We start from the raw sequence: 23,132 nt of genomic DNA on the forward strand, positions 1-23,132 counted from the left end.
AATATCAAAAGCTATGTACTATGAACACTGGATATCTATGGCAACAATAACACATCTACTTTATGGTGGTGAATTGTGGTGTTATCATGCTTGTTTGGAGACTTATTAGGCATAGCTTGTTAGGAGACTTATTAGTCACACCAACAAACCTACATTCAAGCCCTCTGAATTCAAGTCTTCCAGGAGCATTATTAGGCATATCTTAAAATACTAAACATAGAAAGCCAATATTTATGGAAGCGAGTATTCATTCATGGAGGCCGCTCCCAAATCCCAATGCCCCACCATGTACTGATGCTAAGCCACATTACATAGGCCAAAAGACTGATATAGGAGGGTAACTAAGAGGACCATAGATGATTAGAAAACCCTATGTAATATTTCCGTCCTCTCACGCACAAGCATTTGCTCTAGGCACCGTGCACCGAGAGGGGCCTGGCGGTGACTCCGCACACGATCTCAAGAGATAGACTTAGTTAAAATATCACATGCATCATGCAACTGGGCATCCGTCGTCCATGATCGCTCACTGATAACGTCCCGGGGCAATGCGCGCACGCTTACATGTCGAGCAACTGCCAGTTTTCTCTTGTCAGCTTCCATCCTGCCAGCGCCACGACACTGTAGCCGCCAAGCAGCTGCAGTGAGAACACAGGCGGTCTGTCTGCGCATGGCGGCTTCCCGGCCATGCATGGGCCGGGACGGAGCGACCAGGCATGGACACGCGCTGGCATCTGACACCGGCGCTAGAAGGCAAGCAAGTACGCGCCCGATCGCCCATCTTGCCCAGATACCTGCTCGGCACAAAGAAACGAGCACGAGCTATCGCTAGTGATCAGTTCGGCTAGCCGGTCGCGCCACCCGAGTCGCTGTCTCCTCTACATATAGGCGGGTTGTAGCGACTAGCGCCCATGCATGCATGCACAGATGCACGCACTGCACCGCGGCATCTCGATCGGAGAAGCTTCTCTTGGCTGGTTGGTGTTGGTTCCACGTACCCACTGGCCGGCCGTCGGCGGCGCGGAAAGCCACGGGGATCGACCGGTCGCCATGTTGCGCGGCAGTGGCCTGACGCGATGCGCCGTCACGACGCGCTCGGCGTCTCGCGCCGGCGATCTCCGTGACGCCGACGGGGGCTCTAGACGCGCGCTAGCTGGTTGATGATGTGATGTGATCTCCTCCCGGCTGTGATCGCGCGGGGTCGTACGGGGTGGGCGTCCATTGCGCGCGGCCGGATCGAGGGGGCCGGTGGCGGTTTCTTCCCGGACGACAGGGCGGTACGGGCCGCCGGGAGCCCGACAGGCTCACGGCGACAACGTCGCGGTGGCGCGGAAACGACGCTGCCGGCCAGCTTGTGGGCAGGGCGGCGGGCCCGATTCGGCGATATCATGCACTATCACTGCACGCATTGCGTCCCCACGTCTCTTTTATCCATTTCTTCCATCAGTACGTACGATGCTAACATCTTGCTATATGTCTTTCACGGAACAGCGGCGCCACCACGGACGAGAGGGAAGCGTCCGTGAAGCAGGCCACAGCCGATGCCGATGGATGCGCCGCTGTGCATGCCGTCGACGTACGTGACGGGGCGCACGCATGGGCGCCAGGCGACCTAGCTAGCTCGGGACGGCCCCGGTGGGGACGTTTACACGCGCCCGCGCGGCGATCGAGTCGAGAGGCAGCCACCAGCCGAGAGCAGTCGTTGCCCGGCTCTCGGCCGGCAGCGCAGTGGACGACGAGGGGCAAACGGTCCAAGGGCGGGAGGCCTTACTGGTGCTAGGACTCGAGGCTTCAGCACCTTCTCTTTGCATTCTTATTGGATAGGGACCCTAGTTTATTATTCTCATTGTATTAGCTGGCCAGATAAATGAACTCCAAGTAGAAAGGAGAATGTAAAGGGTGATCGCCATCTTTGATTCGCGGGATTCTAAAAACATGAAAACAGGGTGTTACCCTGTTGACAGCACGGGGCTATCTAGCCCACCCGGGTTCGAGTCGTGGTGCTTAGAGTTTCTTCTATAAAAATATGTCTTCAAAGGCTAGTTCTGGATGGTCTCGTTTTAAAATTCTAAAAACATGAAAATAGTGTTTCAGCATACCACATTAAAAAGGAAAATTATGGGGAAAGAAAACCTTGAATTCATGGAAGCAGTCTGAATTTAACCAATCCTTGAAATTGGCACCATAAACTTACTGATCGCAGTCAATTCCAACCGTATCCCAGTCCAAGGTTATGGTGCCAATTTCATGGATTGGGAGTTCCGTGTTAGATTCATACTCGCTCTACGAATTCAAGGTTTATTTCAATCTTTTCTCTTGAAAGTACAATATCTTTCTTACAGCTTGCGTTCCAATGAATAAAGTGTGCATGCATTCCAAAATTCTACTTTAACTGTGAATTAGACCAATAATATATAAGCTACGCGACTTAAAAATCATACCATTGAAAACTTCTTTCGTACCAATCCAAGATATAATCTTTGTGACGCATAATCCACATTTAGTTTGTCAAATTGATAGTCAAAGTTAAATTTTGAAATGCGTGCACAATTTATTCGTTCGAATGGAGAGAGTATGAGGTTGGACTCAATGGAAAACTTTTTTTAGAATTGTGTCCTACAAAGCAGATGATAGAAGTCATTCCTATAGTAGCCAGACACCCAAGCGCGGTTGCCTTGTGTGGCACGAAAAGGATTCGACTCGCTGGTGCTGCTCGCCGTATGGATGGTATGGAAATAGCGCAACAACCGCGTTTTTGATCGAGCAACAGTCATCGGCAGGGACCTTTGTCGTAGGATCGCATTGGAGGTCAAACTTTGCTCCGGGGCGTATGGGCTGACGCACATTTGGAGATAGGGCCTTTAGCTTGTTAGGGTGTCGGTTGGGATTGGGCGCTATGCACGGTAGCCCGCCGGTGCAGTGCCACTAGCGCCTCTTCGTGGTGATGTCTAACATTGTAACAAAATCACTTGCACTGCTTTTCCCCTCCTTTCTAATACATCGACACACAAGCCTTTTGCGTGTTCGCAAAAAAAATCCTAGTAGCTAATGGACACATCATTTCAAATCTGTTTGAGATTTCAATTAACAAGTTCACAAAAGTTGCTACAATTTGTGTTTTTGTGAAAGAAGATGCTACAAATATGGAGAAAACAAAGACTGTCTATAACTTCCCGCTGATGGGGTTTTACAGCACCTATATCGTGCAAGAGATTACAAGGTTTATTCTGATCTCAATCCTCTACTACTACAGGCGGACAACATGATGATCTCCTTGTAAGGAATCATTGCAAGTTTTCAGAATAACAAGTTCGATGGTTCTTTTAGTCGCCATACAAAGAGCTTCAAGGGTAAACGGAAGTATGAAGCTCAAGTCGCATGCATCATACGGTGGAAAAGGGCACTGTAAAACCTAAGTTTTCATAAAACTAATCTTTTTCGAAAATATGGATGCCATAGGTATGCCAACTAAAGGTGTCTACCCCACAAGTATGTATCAACAATTCATGGGACGCAACCGACCTGCTTAAGAGCAAGGATAAAATATCTCCAACTCCCGCCAAGGAAAATGGGGAGATTTTTTCACAATCGCTCTACATGATACAATAATTGTTGGATCGGGGTGTGCCATCCTTCCGGTACTAGACAAAAAACTAGGGATATACCATAAGAATAGTGTCCCCTCTTTACCAAATATGTAAGATAAAGTTCTCTCTTTATCACGAGGATTGTACTACACATACATTAAACCCGTAGCACATGTTGTGTATAATAATTTTTCAGCATTCCAAACTTGGCTTGATCGCCTTGGTCATCCCAGTATTGAGATGATGCAGAATATTATCAGCAACTATGCTATCCTGATTTAAATGATGCTAAGTTCCACAATCTTCGGTTTTCATGCACTCTGAGAGGGTGCTTGGATCCAAGGGACTTATTTTAGTCTGATTAAAAATACTCTGTTTAAAAGGCTAAAGTTCCAAGCACCCCTGACTAAAGAGGGGCTAAAACTAGTCTTGAGACTAAAAAACTTTAGTCAGGGGTACCCCTACTAAAATGTGGATTAGTCCTCTCTCCTCATTTAACTCCTCTTCTTTAACGCAGACGAGTTCTAAATTGAAGGATTTGAAGGATAATAAATGCTCATTAACTTAATTTTAGTCTCTTTAGTATTTGGATCCAAGCATGCGTGAGGCTAGCAAGTTTTAGTCCCATGACTAAAAGTAGTGGGACTAAAACTTGTTAGCCTCACCCATGCTTGGATCCAAATACTAAAGAGACTAGAATCAAGTTAATGAGCATTTATTATCCTCCAAACCTTCAATCCATAACTCGCCTGTGCTGAAGAAGAGGAGTTAAATGAGGAGAGAGAGGGACTAATCCACATTTTACTAAAAAAATTAGTCTCAAGACTAGTTTTAGCCCCTCTTTAGTCAGGGATGCTTGGAACTTTAGCCTCTTAAAAGAGACTATTTTTAGTCATACTAAAATAAGTCCCTTGGATCCAAGCACCCTCTAAAACGTATCCAAGCACCCTCTGAGAAATTAAGCTCGAATTAGGCACTATTGTATAATACATGTGATGCGGTGCCCCTCTGTGATGTCCATTAATGGTGGAATGCTTGCCCTTGTTCTGTCCATTGGATATGTTTCTTCTCCATCGATACCAGTTTTGAAAGGTTGGATTCTGTGTTGTTCCTTTCTTTGTACTCTGTTATGAATGTATTCTGTTGCATATGGCTACATACAGTACATGTGTGCAAAGTTCCTTTGTGATTGTATATTTGCTATTATTTTTGTTACAAATACAAAGGAAATGCTGCTGAAAATTCTAATTTTAGGTTGCCCTATAAATGTTTGATTCATACATCATATACATATGGGAGGTAATCTCACCATTCCTATGGAAGAAGTGAGCTGAATCAAATTACTCGTATTAGATCTTCAACCAAACTTAAGAACAGAACCATTCCATTCTATATTTATTTTTATTCCAACCAAACAAGGACAGAACCAAAACATTTCACTTTAAATGGAACCATGACATTCCATTCCATTCGGTTCCTCAACCATACAAATCTACCCTCCTAAGTTTAAAACGCTAGAAAAACACAGTATCCGAGCAACTCTTCAAGCATATAACACTGCAATGCTTGCAATAACCTATGTGTGTGTGTAACAACCCAGTACCATACATAGAATAGTTAGTAGCAAGATACAGTCATGAGAAGACAAAATAATGCGGAGACAGTTGGAACAATTTTTGAAACACAGTTAAGTGTGACAGTGAGTGCCGGTGTTCTCGACAATGGGGACATATCCACTAACATCCTTGAACAAAACATATATGACTTAATAATGTCACATGAAATAAAACTAGCAAGGCTAAAGTGAAGTGTTGTGTGTATTCAACAAATATATTGATACTAAATCATGGGATCCAACGAAAGAAGCATCCCAGTGTGGTTGAAACTGACCCCCCAAGTTATGCTTCATGTCTCTCAGGACTGCAAAACGGCTAGCGGACACTATCTCAATGATGGCTGCCACTACCCTGTGCAGAATTGTGACAGCTGATGACTTATTCAGGCCTACGAGAAAGAACAAACTGACCAATCTTCTCGAGATTTTATCTTACCTACTATGAGTAGTCCTTTTGTCGGGAGATTTGAAGGTTGGAGTTGAAAGAAAATGAAAGTGCTTACATGTAATCCATAACTGGTCCCTTTGATGTCAGTTCAGTGTAAATGTAAGGCATAAGAGAAGTTAAATATCTCCCTTTTAGAAAAGGAAAAGGAAAATCAGATCACAGAGATTTGACAACCATGGCAGCATGAACTTGTGCTGATGCACTTTCAGACTGGCTTATTATAAGACACGTTACCTACCACAGGCACAAGATAATTAAGAGCGATTTGAATCGGATTTCCAAGTTAAGCATTAGTGCTTAGTGCAACTTCCTTATCAATCAGTGGGTTTAGCGTCAAAGTGTCACAGGACACATGGGGAAAAAGAACAGCAACGAAAAGTGGCCTCTCAGCTTCAAGCCAGAATGATAGTTCATCAAAACCAAAGCTTGGATAGATATACTTGGAAGTTAATAACTTGAACCCGGCAGGAGGTATCTCACAGTTGTGGGACCTAGCTTAGGATAACGATGGATAAATTATTACATGATTGGTTCATATAATCACTGATTCTGCAACGAACTCAAATCACATGGAAGAATACTTACTATTTACAATTTACATTTTACAACGAAATGGACCAGCTAATCTGTTGATCTTTCATCAACTTCCCAAAAGCTTGGTCCGTATCACAGCTTATATATTTTGGCGAGTAAGGTTTTAAATAAACAATGCAACAATGGAGACAGCCATGTCTCTCTATTTATACATTTAACAAAACGAGGTTCCATGACAAATTATAATTCCATAACGTTTATATTGACACTTTCCATTTGATACTGAGAGCAAAAGAAAAAAGATCTGACAAAATTACCTTCAAAGCTTTACACTGAAATTCTTCAGTAAATATCTGCAGCTCATACACATAACTTGGAAACCTCCTCACCCTTTATCACTCGATAGACTCATCTCTCCTATAACAAGAAAGAAATGTAGCACCACATGATAAGTCGTTAAGTACAAGCAATTTAGAACAGCGTGCTGATTTTAAGCAAAGAGCTAAAGAGTGAAAGCACATATCTTAAATGCAAATAGTTTGAATGGAAGATTCGCACTCCCCTAACAAACATACACTACCAGCTAAAATGGGGTATCAACTGGTCAGATCGGTTGAGGAAGACACAGAAGATTGTGCTGTGGCGGCAGGTGCAGAAAAAATATCAGCAATTGAGCTGCAGACATTTACTGAATATAGATCAAATGCTATCAATATATACTTGCATGTTTTAACCAGCACCTAATCACTTTAACAGCAAGTAAGTAGTGCATCTGTAAATCAAAGAAGCTAAGGATCATGTAGTCTGGCTGCACCATTGTTCAGAGTAAATTCCAACAAACTTCTATAAATATTATGTTTTATAGAACTATAGATTTACTGATCAACTGTATCACAAATTACAGATTAGTGTGCTGTGCACCGAAGTCTCCACCCAGATCACGTCATACTCACAAAATCCTCAAACAGTTTCACGGCAAGCCAAATCACCAGTTACGTGATGCATCAATTATCAACATGAAACATATCAGATTTTGCAAGTACAGTACATGGGCCCAGGTCTACAGTCAAAGTGGAGATCCAGGTAACCCAAAAATCAATAGTTTTGGGACAGCTTGTCATCAAACCTAAAGGCCTGCAAAATTTACTCGTAATACTGTTATGCATTGTTATCAAAGTAGCTAAATATTGTAACATTATTGTCTTCTATTGCCCTTTTAGATAGAACTCCTCCCAATGTTTAAAAAAAAAGGTATGGAGGTCTACTGGCTTCTGGACTTTGACAAACAATTTCACATAGCTTCCTGCCTACACATTCCAGACTTACCAAAGAGTAAAGCTGCATTTGGCAATGCAGTTGATTATCATAATCATGTTTGTCCACCCAAGCCAATTTTAGTGTTTGTTTGACCTGCTTGAGCCTATTTTTGTGGCTAATTTCCAATATCGGATTATAAATAAGCACAGTTCAGCAACCGCAAACTGAGCCTAATCCAGTACAAACTCTTTAACACTCAAGTAGAGGAAAATAACTCTTAACAATATGTGCTAACTTCCCCTTCTATTATAACCAATCATCTTGGAACAATAATAGCTGAACGATTGATTCAGCAGTTGTCATTCTACAGTTTTACTTTTGAGCCCCACTCGCATCCAGTTTTATGAAACCAATCAGAAATTGGTTGTTTGTCTGTTATTTCAACGGAACATGAAATCTGCTGATCATTCAGGATGCAAATGTCATAAGCTTTCTGAAAATACCAAAACCATCTGGAGATGGTTACAGGCAAGGCAGTGGTTTTGAGATTGTACAGATCATCGGTTCAGAACCTTGTTTCCATGCCTCCATCGCCAAACCAATTGTCTTCAAAGCAGTAATACCTACTACCTCCGTTCATAAATGTAAGACGTCTTACATTTAGGAACAGAGGATGTATTTTACAGCAGAGGAATATGTTATTCAGACTGCAATTGTGATCATTTTCCTGAGATGTGATACTTGTTATGGAGGTAGGAAGAAACCAGAAGTCTTCACTAACAATTCTTTATTGCTTCCTACGGGTAGGGGTGATATACAGAATCAGAACTTCCATGTGGATAATCAAATGCAGCAGGTAGAGAAAAAGATGATGTACTGACAGTAAAAGGTACACATTCAGTATCTGTTGGAATGGCACGTCAGGTCGCACGCCCCAAAGATCAGCTCGGCTTCCTGGAACGGGCCAGGTGCAGCCCACGCCCACGTCTGCCGCCTCTTATGCGTGATGACCGTGTCTGCCACAGCTGCACGCACAGCTCCCTGAATCCCCGCCTGAATATGATCTCATTTGAGAAAAGGAATGATCCAATTTATAAGGAAAACTGGGTCGAAAACCTTAACAGCCTAAGGGGCAATACATCTTGCCGAGGTAAGAAACACAACAAACACCAAGTGCATCGATACAAGTACAACATAGGGCAAAGATCAACTGCCTAAAGATCCAATGAATCTAGGTGGTTGTTGTGGTGCAGCACAGGATATGACATAAGCCCATACAGGGTAGCATTAGCAGCAGAATGAAGAGCACAGACAACAACGAGAGCAACGACAACAATGGTCACCCAACGGCGGCTTGGTGGAGAAAATTGGAGGGAGATCGCGGAGAATGCACAGAAATTCACCGGCGTATGGGAAGAAGATGAAGACAGCACCACCTACGTGGGACACGGCGTGGATGCGCCGCCACTGTCGTGTCGGGCGAACTGGCAAGGGATTTCTCCTCATCCCCACACACACCGCAAAGAGGCGGATGAGGAGGCCTGACATGCCACCAGGGTGGGATGCAGCGGGATGCAGCGCCTGCGGGCGTCACCGTAGTCAACTGGCGGCCGCCGGGTAGATTTCTTTGGCCTCCTCACACACTCCAACCACCTCCACACCCCAGGTCCAACAGAACCGGTGGGCAGCAGATGGACGCAGACCTGGGCACTGAGGGGCGAAGCCAAATCAACAAAGGCGAATAGTTGTCACTAGCAAAGGTTCAAGCACCTCGTCAAGGCCTAGGTATGGACCGTGTGTCACAGATGCGTGGCCGCCACCGGGGAACCAGCAGGCGCAGTCTGGCACAAGGCTGATGGATCCGGGCCAGAGGATGATTTAGTCCTCTGCGAGTTCAGGGCTCATTCGCTTTACAGGATTTTCAAATCAAAGGAATGTGAAGAGTAAAGGATTGGGATGCCCTCCCCACTCCAATCCATCGGAATTTTCCATGAGGTCTCACCCAAGCTAATAATCCTCAAGAATTAAGCCAATATGGACACAATCCTAAGGAATCTAGTATCTCCATTCCTATGAAACGAATAACATATATATGAAAAAAAAACGAGAGTCAAAATCCTGTGGGAATCCCCCAAAAATCCTGCAAATCGAATGAGCCCTCAACATACAGAATCATGTGGAGGAGGCCTTCGAACCCCTTCCCGAGAGAGACGAACGAAGGAAGAACGACATCAATATCGCTCTGCAGATGTATGCCACGATCACCGACGAGCTTTACGACTTCGTGCAGTTGACGATCAACACCGCCTACACCTTGTGGACTTGGCTCTAGACCTTCTTCTGCGACAACCAGCTAGGTTGTGCCATTAACATCGGTTTGAAGTTCTACGCCGCCATCCAAGGCGACCTGAGGACCGCCGCTTACTACCTCAAGCCCAAGAGCCTGACGTCGCTACCCCGTCTCCAACAGATCGCTCACGCTCCATATGATTTGCGGTCTCCGCCGCCGCTTCTAGATCATGGCCACTAGTTTGCCCATGTAGGTCCCATTCCCTACGTTTGTCCAGCCACGATCCCGGTCCTTCTCTAAGTGGTTGCCCTGGCCGAGAGTGAGCGTGCCTTTGGCAATGGATCTTCTTCAAACACTGATCATGCCAACAAGTGTCAGCCGCCGTTCGAAGGTGGCTGCAGAGGTGGCTAGCACAACACCGGACACATACAACAAGCATCAGTATCTGGATGAGGTACTTTGCACCACGGGGGACAACTCTCCCATAGCAAGTGCGGGCACCATGGGTACCACCCAATGTCGCAGGCATTCTCAGCCCACGCCCAACACCAGACATACCCCATCGTCTCGCCTAGCAGTCTCCGCAAGCATGGGACCAATACTCCATGTTGAGTGTCGCCCTCAATGACACCGCGTTGCAAACTCCGGCACAGACTGGTTCATGGACACCGACGCTTCCTCCCACGTCATAGGTAGTATGGCTAAGCTCTCCAAGTTCTCTTCCTCTTTAATAGATTCTCCTCATTAAATGATCATAGGTAATTGTACTAAGATACCCATCGTAGCTACCGATTTGGCTTTCCTCGTCTCTCGGCCATTTTCTCTTCAAAATGTCCCCGTTTCTCTTTTGAGAACCTAATTTCTATTCATTGTTTCACTCATTATAACTTATGCAACGTTGAATTTGATCCTCTCGGTTTCTCTATGAAGGACCTATCCACCAGGAGAATGCTGATGAGATAGCAGCAGTTGGTTGTACCCGATCTTGCCGAGGAATAACGCCACCCATGACGCTCTCTGTCACCAGCGTTAATGATTCATGGCACTACCACCTTGGCTACCCAGTCCAACCAATTTTTCAATTCATGCGGTAGGCCACTTAAAAGTTCAATAGTTTGGGTGGCCAAGGCAGTGATGCCATAAATTTCTGACGCTGGTGACAAATAGAGCAACATGGGTCGCGTGATTCCTCAGGAAGAATGGGTACAAATCACCGTCCCCATTGGGTCTTATCAGCATTTTCTTGGTGGCTCAGTCCTTCATAGAGAAACCGAGGGTGTCAAATTCAATAGTGCATAAGTTATCTCGACTGAAACGAGGAACAAGTATTAGGTTCTTAACGATCAAAGGTGAAACAAGAACATCACGAAAAAAAAGGTCGAGAGGTGAGGAAAGCCAGACTAGTAGCTAAGATGGGCATCTTAGTGTGGTTACATAGGACGATGTAATGAGGAGAATGCACTCAAGAGATAAAGAACCTGGAGAGGTTATCCGCATTACTCGCGAAGTGGGAAGAAGACTGGTTTCCGTGAACTGGTCATGTCGAAGTTCCATTGCCGGTGACACTCAGCATAGAGTATTGGTCCCATGCCTAAAGAGACTGCATGGTAGGTGAGACAATCGGAAGGCCAGCTGTTAGGTGCCAAGGCGGGAGTCAAGAATGCCACGATACCGGGTGGAATCTATGGCGCACTCACCTGTGGCGGGAGAGTTGTCCCCGTGATGTGAAGTACCCCCCATCCAATGTTGATTGCCGGTGACAAGCACCAACTAGCCCTCGGTGCACTCACGCTCAGTGAAGGCTACTCTTCAAGGAGTAAAATCGCGCCGAGGTGGACAGGAGGTGGACCTGCATGGCAAGAGAGTGGCCATGATCTAGAAGTGGTGGTTGAGACCACAAAACATCTGAAGCGTGAGCTATCTATTGGAGACGGGCTTGCCGACATCAATGAGGCTTTTGAGCTTGCAGCAATAGGCGGCAATCGCCATGTCACCTTGGACATTGGCGCAAAAATGCGCACTGGTGTGAATGGCGCAACTCGGCTGGTTGTCATGGAAGGTGCTTAGCCGAGTCCACGAGGTGTAGGCAGTGTTAGCCCGTCGACCACACAACGTCATAGAGCTCATCGGTGATCGTGGCGTAGATCCACATAACAATGGTGATCTCATCATCCCTCCATTCGGCACTTGGAGTAGTTGCCCACCACCAGATCAAGCTTGAAGTTGATGTAGTGCATGATGATGATGTGGTGCATCGATGGCACCCTCGGCACGGCAGGAAGTGTAGCATGATTGCTGCTGGCGATGACTGTAGTGTTGGGCCTCCGTAACCACCCTGAGAGAGTACCATGTAGAGAAGTAGGCATACGGGTGAGAATGTTAGTCATCGCTTCAACGATGTCACCAAGGGAGCGGCTACGAAGAGCTCTGATCCCAAGAACAATGGAAACACTTTGTACCTTGTATCAGTTGAATAGGGCGTGTGTAGATACACGTACATGATAGAGATACAAGGGAAGAAATCTAGTCAGCACAAACCAGGCGCACGTGGCCGAGGGAGCAGCGTGTATAGTCGCGGGTAGTCCTGGCCATGCGAAGCCCGGCCCGACCCGGCCCGAAAAAGCCCAGCCCGGCCCGGCCCGACGCTACCCCCGGGCCGGGCTCGAGCCTAGTTTTTGAGCCCGAAGGCCGGGCCGGGCCGAGCCCAGGCCTGTCATTTTTGCAGTTTACTGAAGGTCGGGTCGGGCCGGCCCGAAGCCCGACGGGCTTTTAGGTGTTTGGGCCGGGCTCGGGCCCAGAAACACAGGCCCGATGGCCGGGCCGGGCCGGGCCCGGGCCTGGGTTTTTTGTGTCGGGCTTGGCTAGGCCCAGCCCGAAGCCCGGCCCAGCCCGAGGTTTGGCCAGGTATAGTCGCGGGGTACACGGTCACCGCACACAAGAGGCGACAGACGTGGGCGTGTGCTATGCCTAACCCATTCCAAGAAGCTGAGCTAGACTTTGTGGCATGTGGCCTAAAGTTCCATTCCAACGTGGTAAGGTCTCCTTCATATTTTCAAGATCCCGCAAATAGCTTTTGGAATCAAGTTAGGGCTAAGTGGTAGACTGGTTTCAAGGTTTAAAATTTCGACAGCAAGAAAATTTTGCTAACCCTCGAAACCATCAAAAAATCCGGAATTACATAAATATCCAAATTTGTTTTGACCAAATCAACAAAATTTATGTTTAAATTTGCTCTATCAGAAAAAAGCTGATATATCCCGCTGTTCCTAACATGGACTTATAGAGACCCAGGATCGATTCTCAATAGCCTCAAATTTTTGGACAAATTTTCCTGTAGTCGCATAAATTGAAATAGAATTTAAAAATGTGGACTCATGGGTTCCGAAAACCACAGACCTGTGGGATGAGAGCAGAACCTGCCACTGGGTTATGCAAGGGGTTATGTACAAAAAAAAATCCACCGTTCTTTATAAGAACAATTTTAAAATAACGAAACATTTTAAACGAAACATAAATATTTCACTCACTGTTGAAACGATCAAAATTTCATGAAATTTCAGAAATTCCGTCAATTTTTTTTCCTTGGCTGGTTTGTTAGAGGCAAGCCCCAGCTATAATTGGTAGCCACGATGATTCTATCTGAACTGTGTTGCCCTCTTGACCTCACAATTGATCACCTACATGGGCGACATACGTAAGCAGGCTACCTCTCAGGACCATCCCCTATACTCTAATCCACCCTAGAACTACCTACCACAGCATCATCGCACCAGATACTACTAGAATACTCAGTTCAAGTGAAGTGACAAGCAAACTCAGTCTAGAATCACCTAAAATTGCCATGCAAGGCACAAATAAATACATCGATTGTGGAATTAGACATGAAAGTAACTAAAATGGTGGAATTAACTCTTCATTAAGAATAGTTCTGATGCACATTTAATCATGCTCTAATGTTCTTTTATACTCCCTCCGTCCGAAAATACTTGTCATCAAAATGGACAAAAAAGGGTGTATCTAGAACTAAAATACATCTAGATACATCCCCTTTTATTCATTTTGATGACAAGTATTTCCCAACGGAGGGAGTACATCACTAAGTTCAGTATTACTACGAAATTTGCTCACAGTTTTTCTAGAAAATTCTTGTTTTGCCACAAATTTTTTGTGTCTAGTTCTGGATACGGCATTGGAATTCCACCCTCTAGACATGCCACTAAAAATTTGTTGCGGTTATGGATTTACCAATTCAATTACTCGCATCAACCAGCGACAATTAATATGGATCGGAGGGAGTAGTTGACTATGTAATGACCATTTTGCTAAAAAGACCATTTTGCCCCTTGTTTTTTGTGCTTGTTAACTAGAAGAGGTGTGTTTCAGCAATTACTATTGATTGTCCCTAGTGTTTGTTTTGAAGCTGTCAAGGCCAGGGGAAGCATACCCATTTTTCTCATTAACAGGTTCAAGATGGTCATTATCGTATTTGACTTAGCAGTCTGATGGGAAGTCGCAAAGCAAAATTCCATTCTGGATTATAGTCTCAGTAAAGGCAACCTGTTGTTGGGAGAAAATCGACGCTGACCAGGGAACAACCAATCTGCAAAATGCATTAGCCAGGATACAAGAGGAAGAACACAAAAGCACACAAAAAAAGGCCAGATGATGAAGTCAAAGGGGATCCAACAAGCAAAGAAACCCACTAAAGAAGAGCACCAAGCCCATTGTCGATCAGGAGCATAGAACAAATTAGACTAAAAATACTCCCACCTTATCCTTCCACCTTAGTTCATCACTCATTTGACAAAGAGTTCTCCCTTTCGTAGGCATGGCTTAAGTTTTTTTTTTTGAGGTGATCCATCTTGTACCAAGGGCTAGAATTCTTAGCATGGCACCACTCATTTCTGTTCTCCCTTTCGACGAGTCACCAAACTGTAGTTGATGTGAAAAGCAAACTGTAGTGTTCTCAAGGCCAAGGCGATCTGTTTTGTAGCTTACATACCTATCTTTTGTAACTACAGTTTGCTTTTCACATCAACCACTCATTTCTGTTCTCCCTTTCGACGAGTCACCACTTTCATCTATAGGCATGGCAGAATTCTTAGCCTAATGAGGAAGGCAACAGGTGGGCTGAATCTTGTCAGACCCGCAGCCACTCGCTTTGCCACATCCATTCTTGCTCTTAAGAGTTTGGTCAAGCACAAGCAAGCATTAAGGAGTCTATTTACATGTCAAGCATGGGTTGGAAACAAATTGGCCAAAACTGCAGCCGGTTTGAATGTGCAAGGCATTGTGCTTTCAGCGGATTGGTGGCATGTAATTGAGGACTGCCTTAGAGCTTCAGGTCCACTACTTTGAGTGCTTAGGCTAGCAGAAGGTGATGAGATTCCTGCCATGCCAGAAATGACAGCACTAATGAGGTTTGCAAAGGAGAAGATCAATCAAGGTTTTCCCCACCAAAACAAGCAAGCTTTGCTCAAGAAGATCATGGACATTGTTGACAAGCGTTGGGAGAATCAAATGGATGATCCATTGTATGGGGCTGCTTTGTTTTTGAACCCTGGAAAATACTTCTCTATTGTCGAGAGTGGTGATGATGCCCTAATTGGGGAGCTAAGAAGTTGTTTTAATGATGTCCTTGCACGAACGGTACTTGATGTCAATACTCGCAACAAGATTGATGCACAAGCCGTTCTCTATGAGGACAAGCGAGGACCCTTTGCTAATGTGATGGCCATCGATAACATGGTCAAAAGAAACCCTTGTAAGTGAACTAGAGTTAATTTCAGCAACAAGCAAGTTAATTTCAACATGTTATTTTCGGTACAAAGTACAAACTCCTAATGCATTTGTGTGTTTATTTTACCATTTTAGTTGATTGGTGGCGTTCATATGGTGGTCGGGCAGTTGAGCTACAAAGGTTTGCAAAGCGTATTGTTAGTCTTTGTGCTTCATCATCCGGTTGTGAGAGGAATTGGAGCACATTTGAATTTGTGAGTAACTTCTTTGTCTTTATTTCAGCAAGAGCAATTTAGTTTCAGCAAGTAATCTCAACAAGTTATTTATTCACTCTATTTGCTATTTGTAGATCCATACCAAGAAAAGGAACCGGTTACAACACCGGATCTTGAATGACAATGTCTTTGTTTCATACAACCAGAAGAACTTGGATAGGTTTCAAAAGAGGCGTCAGAAGATGGGTGACAATAGCTATGACCCTCTAGTCATTGAGGATTTTGATTGGGGCAATGAGTGGGTTGACCCAACAATACCTCCACCCCAAGGTGCTCGAGGGTGTCCCGATGACATTTCATGGGAGCTTGTTGATGAGGCTGTTGGTGCAAGTTCGTCGCTGCAAGGTCGCAACTTTCCTAGAGCTAGCACCATGGCAAGGGGGGCCTCAAATGTTAATGTCCAGTACCAAAGGCAGCGCAAAAGGGCTGCTCCGTCACCAACATTTCTTCATGAAGATGACGAAGAGGATGACCAAGAACAACAATCAAGTATCCCCAATGGAGAGGATGATGATTCAGACTTTCTTCAAGATGATGTTGATGTGACCGATGATGATGAAGATCCAACTAGTGCTGACCAAGATGGCGAAGACAACACAAATGCTACCATGGATGAGTTCGATGATGGCTATTGAGAATTGACTGTGGCCAGCCTTGCTTATGATCATGTGTTTGGAACCGAATTTATGTGAACTTGTGAACCTAATTTATTTTGTGTTGTGGACCTAGTTTATGTACTCCCTCCGTCCGGAAATACTTGTCGAAGAAATGCATAAAAATGAATGTATATAGAACTAAAATACATCTAGATACATCCATTCCTCCGACGAGTATTTCCGGATGGAGGGAGTAATATGTAATGCACTCATGTTTGTCATCTTGTTTTGCACTTGTTCTGTCATTTACTCTGTTTTTTTACCAATGGTGGTCTATTAATTAAGTCTAGTTTTAACCATATATGATATATGTTCATCTTTATGCAGATTTCTGTTGTGGAAGGAAGAAATGGGAAACAAAATGGGAGGAATGGATGCTATGTGGGCTCAAAAACCAGGAAATTCAAGGTATGAATCAGTTATATGTCTACTCATGGCTGCCATATTAGCCCCCCTAGCACCTAATAAAAATTGTCTAAGGCGCCGCCTCGCCTCGCGCTTTGAGCGCCTAGGCGTTGAGGCGCCCCCCCAGCGCCTGGATGCCTTGAAAACATAGCACTACAGCTTGTGATCTCTCGGCTTAATTTAAGTGAGGCACTTTCTTCCACTAAATCTCGTATTAGTACTGTCACCTCCGACAAAAATGCACTAAGTTCACATATTATTTTTACATATGAGTAGTATTGCCAGTTCATTAACCATGTATCCTATCATAATCACCATCATTCAAACAAACGCCAGGTAACAGCGAAGGGTAGTTTCTTATTGCTTCTAAAAGGAGTGCACATACAGCTTATCTGGATGTCTTACTTTACTATCGTGACTTAACCAATGACTTTTGAGCGCCATCCAGCAATGACATCCTCTGGCAGGCCCCGAGTATTGACAAATGAATCCATTGAGAAAATAGTCTGCAACAAAAAATTCAAATGTTACAGCAAAGATAGGGTGATCAAGATCCACACTCCTGAATAGTATGCCCAAAAACATAGCATATGAACAGTCAGATAGCTGGCATAATACAATAATAATCTGTGTTAAAAATATTAATACAATAATATTCCGGTTTCTCTAAGGGAAACTTGCACCATGTAGTCAGCATAAAAATAGGCCATCGTGACTTCTAAAGAAGTAGGCCACATGTATTATATAAACTCATAATTAAGCATGGTCAGTCGTTCATATAAATGCCGGAATGATCTAAATAACATTCAGACATTCAGTTTCCGTCTGCTTAGTCATGATTTGTACTAAATAGTGAAGGGCAGAGCAGATATGCCATAAAAATACTCAAGAACTAGTATTTTCTGCTTATGCAACAGATAGAAAGACAAGCCTGTTGCACCCTTGATAGTTGCACTAGGTGAAAAACAGCATGAAAATCCATTCAACCAAAAAAGCAAATGTGAATTTCTTGTACAAGATTAAAAACATACCAAAGCCGGTTACACCTTTGATAACTAGTTAACTACCCTAGACACATGTACCTTTGATTGTTACACTAGGTGAAAGATGGCATGAAACTCCACTCATTCATATCATTAAGCACCAACTACCAAAAGAACAAATGTAAATTCTTGTACAAGAAGAAAAAACATACCTCCATGTATGTTTTCACATGTGCAAGTGCATCTGGGACAGACCAATTCTTATAGTGACCAAGAGCAATCTCCATGTGATATAATTTCGGAGCAAGAGAGAGATCAGCGGCAGAAATTGTTCCACCATTGATAAATGGACCCTACATTAAACAGCATCCAAGATCAATATCTAGCAATTTTAATCTATACAGGCAAAGGCAAGTAAATATCAACAACAAAACTAATGATTACAAAAACTACTACCATGACTATATATCGTTACTGCAATAGGTCAGCATAGGTATCTGAAGAACTATGAATATCAAACTCGAGTATGCCTTCATGAATGTGCACACTGGCAATAATTTCTAGTACGAGGAGAAACAGTAGAAATAACCTTAGGTATATACGGAAATAAGGCCTGAGGGATACCTTTAACAAGAAAGCAAAAAGAATCTAGTAATGGGCACATTAGAGTCACAAACCTGCTAGTGGTAACAAAAATGCCTAACATGAAGTACTCATACACGCTCGCACTGTTGACCTAGAACCATGTGTACTCCCATTTTACATGATTCGGCTACAAACCGAAAGACTTTTATGCAAGCAGATATCAAAGCGAGAGAAAGAACCAAGCTTATTCCTTGATTTTTTGTTCAATTAGCTCAATAAGTTTAATTCACATTCATGTGTATTACACATATGATATATAGACCTAAGTACAAATTTAATGTGAGTTCACAGTTCCCCTATTCATTCCTATAAATGCAATAATATACAGCTTTCCAGGGGAGACGTTTGCTCGGGCTCATATGCTCAGTATTAACAGCAAATAGGAAAAAATAGTAAAAAAAATCTGAAATCATATGCTTCTGATTTTTATTTTATTTTGCCCAGACAACCACAAATGTCTTTTATTCAAAAAAATGCATGCAGTTAGAAGACAAGCCATGTTCATTGTAAAAAATTGGATTTTCTCTTTTGTTACTTCTTTTTCGATTTTAGTGTTCACTCGGGAGCATGAGCCTGAGCCCGTTTTGATTTTCCATCCTTTTTCCCAACTATTGTAGGAAGTACTTATTTTGCATTTGTTTTTTTGTTTGCAAAACCGATGGCATGTAAGGCATACAGATGGATAAGATTTTGACACTCCACATTTTATTTAAATCACTGTACAAATATGGAAAGCAGATAGGGCTACAACATTGCAGAAGTAGCTATTCTCATCAAACCAATACTGGTTAGACTATCTCCTGAGACATTGATATTACCACTAAGCACACTTACATTGTCTTTTAGATAACTATCGAATGAAGTCAGCTCACTAAGTAGTGTCTGTTCTGTTCCATCATTGGTATCTTTACTCTTGAGAAAGCCAATGAATGTGGAGAATATTTTTGACCCTCTGCAAAAAAAAAAGTGCAAAATTGTTAGGATGGCAGTACCAACTATGAAATCCTGGCTTAATAGGAATGATAGACTACTCATATCAACAAGGTGCGCGTTCTTTTCCAGGAGCCCATGAGAAAGGAACCTCAAAGTTAAGCACGCTCGGCTTGGAGCAATTTGAGGATGGTGTGACCGACCGGGAAGTTGATCCCAGGCTAGTGTTTGTATGTGGGGCTAGTATAGATCCCAGGCGCAACGGCCAGGAACTGGTGTGTGAACCGGTGGGTATAGGGCGTTACAATTGGTATCAGAGCCGTCCCTCGCGGTTACATGGGTGTGTGCAGGTCAGTGATGCATACATGGGGCCAATGTTGGGGATATCGCTTATCGGGAACTTATCGGTCGACCCATGATAAGGGGTAAATCGGTCAGTTTATCGACATATCAGCCGATTTATCGCCATATCGGCTGATTTATCGGCCCGTTTATCTTATCGGTCAGACACCGGTAAGTGATAAATCGGCCGATTTATCGGAATATCGGAAGATATCTTGAACAGTGATGGGGCACATGTGGATGCTGACAATGGCGTGCACAGACGTGTCACGTGTGCCAAGAGGGAACATTCCTGTTGGGCCGATGGGGACATCGGTTCCTTTGAGGGGGGTGTATGTGACATCTCGGCTTAATAGGAATGATAGACTACTCATATCAACAAGGTGCACCTTCTCCGGGAGCCCAACCGAAAGGAACCTCAAAGTTAAGCTTGCTCGGCTTGTAGCAATTTGAGGATGGGCGACCAACCAGGAAGTTGATCCCAGGTGCGCACGAGTGAGGACAGGAAAGACTGTTGTTGCTATGTGGGGCCAGTCTAGATCCCAGTCGCAAGGGCCAGGAATCGGTGGGTGAACCAGTGGGTTTGCTCAGGGCGTTACACTAACACAAACGCCTTATAGTAAAAAAAATCCAGAACCAAAGTAACAAAAAAGGGCCATAAGCTATAACTGTGGACAGCATAGAGATATAATCATGTAAGAGATGTGCATGTTACAATTACTAATTTCATGTAATACTATTGATAAAGGCACCGGAAATACGACTTACATTGAAGCCTTTTCTGGTGGAGTTGCCAAGGATGGTTGAGGATACTTTTCTTCTAACACTTGTGTTATAACATCAGAATCAGCAACCCATTTGTCCTCGAGCTTTACAATAGGCACCTTACCTTCTGGGTTAATTGTAAACAACCTGGTGAAGTGCCAAAAGAGATGATGGCAATGGAACTATCAACAAAGGTAATAGACACTAATAATATGAAATTCAAGAGGTTAGTTTTCTCATCCAGATGCATACCAATCTGGTTTGTTAGCAAGATCAACTAGTTTTAATTCATAAGGAAGGTTTTTCTCCTCTATCGTCAACAAAACTCTCTGCGTGAAAGGACCTGCGAGCAACATGTAAATTTAACACAGAATAAAGATATTTAAACAATAGATTATTAAAGTGATAAAATATGCAATGCAGTCAAATTTATCAGTTGGGGGCATTGCACTTCCTAATATCACAGAAGATGGTAGTTCATGCTCTTGGATTCTAGGAATACACTACTGCCCACATGTTGTTGTTCTTTTGTAAAAATTCAGGCGCCAATATAGATGGCCATCACTGACTTGCAGGATGAATACTTTTATTTTTTTAAATGATTACTGACAAAAAAAATAGTGTGGTATGTCTTATTACTCTAATCAAGTGAAATGTGTAGTTATTACACCCACCCACAATAAAGCATTTATGTAGTGATGTAACAGAGTTTGCTTGGTCTCTAGTCCATTATGAAATCCGATCATTTCAAATGACATAGGCTGACGAATTACTTGAAAAAAGGTGCTACAATTACTCTGCATAATCGACTCTTAAATATCTGTAACTTATTAGTATGCAGCCAGACCCCGGTAACTTTTGGTAAACCCAAAAAACAAATCATAGGAGTGTTAGCATATTTTGTAGTCCGGCAAATACCTAATATGAAAGGGTGGCGGTTCCACTGAGAAAGAAACTGAAAGGACACAACAAGATTCTTAGCCTGACAAACTAGCAATATAGTACCAGAGTCATCATCAACATTCTTGAAAAATTCAAGACAACTCGTGAAGATGAAGAATTACCAAGAAAAAACGAATCAATCTTCCATAGTGCATTGGGTTAACCAATTATGTTTACATATATAGATCTTATGGACAAGTACTTGACACCCAAAAACACACAGATGGTAACTCAAAGAATCACACAAACCCGAATGCCGTTTGTCAAATCTGGTTCAGCCCAAACTATGCGCTGTAACAACTAGAGTACAACCACTTCGCTGAGTCTGATATCTACTTTGCTCCATGCGTTCCATCACATGGACATGGGAACCAACATGCTAACGACTGTGCCACTAAGCTTCAAACCATCAAATTTCCGATACTCCTAATTGCAGTTTTCCCCACTTCTTTTGCACAGCTGAGTATACTTCTGCCCAAACCGGAGATGCCATACACAATCCTACATTACTAGTACGTCCAGTCCCTTGCAGTTCCAATGCATATGACAGAAACAAATCGCGCGAGCGGGCACACAGATAGAAAGAGCTCACAGTCGCCGAGGCGGTCGGGGACGGTGATGGAGGCCTTGGCGCAAACCTCCAGAGGCTCGGCCGAGGCGCGGGCAGTGAAGGCGCGGCGCGGCGGCGAAGCGCGGGCTGGGAGGAGGCGGCGGCCGCGGCGGAAGGTTGTGGCGAGGAGGGTCGAGGAGGAGCCGGCGGTCGCGGCGGTGGCGCAGGTGGTGGTGCGGAGCAGGACAGCCATGACTAGAGGCTGGTCCCCGGTGTCAGGCGGCGGCGAGCTGTGGGAGGAGAGGTGGAGGCGGAAGGACGGCTTATCTCGGCGGACGCGTGCGCTTCCTTGATTCCGGTGCGTCTCCGTCTCAGAGGCTTCTCGTCGCGGGTTTTCCGCGTGAGGCGTGAAGCATTTGGAGCCCATTAGGCCTTCTTGGGTCCATTTAAGTTTTTTTGAGTCACCAGGTGTGTTTGCTTGTGGAATGAAGTAGAATGTAATGTCATGGTTCCATTTCACTATAGAATGGGTTGGTTCCGTTTCTATGTTTGGTTTGGACAAATAGGTGAAATGGAACGGTTTCATTTTAATGTTTGGTTGGAGATATGGAATGGAATGCATTTTGGTTCATCTCACCTTTTGCATAAAAATAATGATGTTTTTTCTCACATATATATGCACAATTGTCACTAGTCTTCATATTTTTGACACATAATAAATAATTGCCAAGGAAAATACTATTTATTCACTCATCTACATGTTAAAAGTCTACCAAAATATAAGGCATCCATCTATATTCATGTCAAATACAAGGCATCAACCCATATAAGGTCAAAAGATCTGTCAGAATACAAGTCATTTACTCAAAATTGTGCTTGCCGTGATTAGGAAAAGGAAGCTAGCAAGGGGCAGAACATAATTCTCTTCCCATTAGAGCTTGCTGTGATTACGAGAAGCTAGCAAGTAAAATGGTCCTTACTATCGCTGATTGTTGTGACTGCTTGTCGTTGATTGCCCATCTGTAGCACGTAGCCCAGGGACGGCGGCGGCAGGGAAAGCCGAGCAGAGCTGATGGACGATGGTGCCCATGTGGAGGCGGTGCCGGGAGGCCGCGTGGAGTAGGAGGTAGTGGGAGTCGCGGGCGTTGCTCTGCCTCCGAGATCGGCCG

General features: G+C 44.0%; 1 protein-coding gene across 2 annotated transcripts; it reads right to left on the reverse strand.

Moving 5' to 3' along the window:
* Positions 1–6,122: 6,122 nt before the first annotated feature.
* Positions 6,123–22,355, reverse strand: LOC119337564 (probable glutathione S-transferase DHAR2, chloroplastic). 2 transcript variants are annotated; one of them, XM_037609727.1, is made up of 7 exons: positions 22,006–22,355; positions 20,724–20,814; positions 20,475–20,618; positions 19,269–19,386; positions 18,002–18,142; positions 17,192–17,312; positions 6,123–6,601 (listed from the first exon to the last, which is right to left on the reverse strand). In XM_037609727.1, exons 1-6 carry the CDS (start codon positions 22,214–22,216, stop codon positions 17,226–17,228), a joined length of 792 nt encoding a protein of 263 aa, XP_037465624.1. In that variant the 5' UTR covers positions 22,217–22,355; the 3' UTR covers positions 6,123–6,601; positions 17,192–17,225. The 2 variants fall into 2 exon arrangements, with proteins under 2 accessions (XP_037465624.1, XP_037465623.1); XM_037609726.1 differs by having other exon boundaries at positions 17,212–17,312; positions 22,006–22,354.
* Between the last annotated feature and the right edge of the window lie 777 nt (positions 22,356–23,132).

This window comes from Triticum dicoccoides, chromosome 7B, assembly GCF_002162155.2.
Source record: "Triticum dicoccoides isolate Atlit2015 ecotype Zavitan chromosome 7B, WEW_v2.0, whole genome shotgun sequence".
In the NCBI taxonomy this organism is placed as follows: domain Eukaryota; kingdom Viridiplantae; phylum Streptophyta; class Magnoliopsida; order Poales; family Poaceae; genus Triticum; species Triticum dicoccoides.

What these genes read in the sequence shown, in the direction of transcription:
- LOC119337564 (XM_037609727.1), bottom strand. Translation starts at nt 22,216, where the DNA reads ATGGCTGTCCTGCTCCGCACCACCACCTGCGCCACCGCCGCGACCGCC. An exon ending in CTTGCTAACAAACCAGATTG is followed by an intron (nt 20,619 to 20,723) that starts GTATGCATCTGG and finishes GCACTTCACCAG; the next exon opens with GTTGTTTACAATTAACCCAG. An exon ending in ATAGTTATCTAAAAGACAAT is followed by an intron (nt 18,143 to 19,268) that starts GTAAGTGTGCTT and finishes TGTTTAATGTAG; the next exon opens with GGTCCATTTATCAATGGTGG.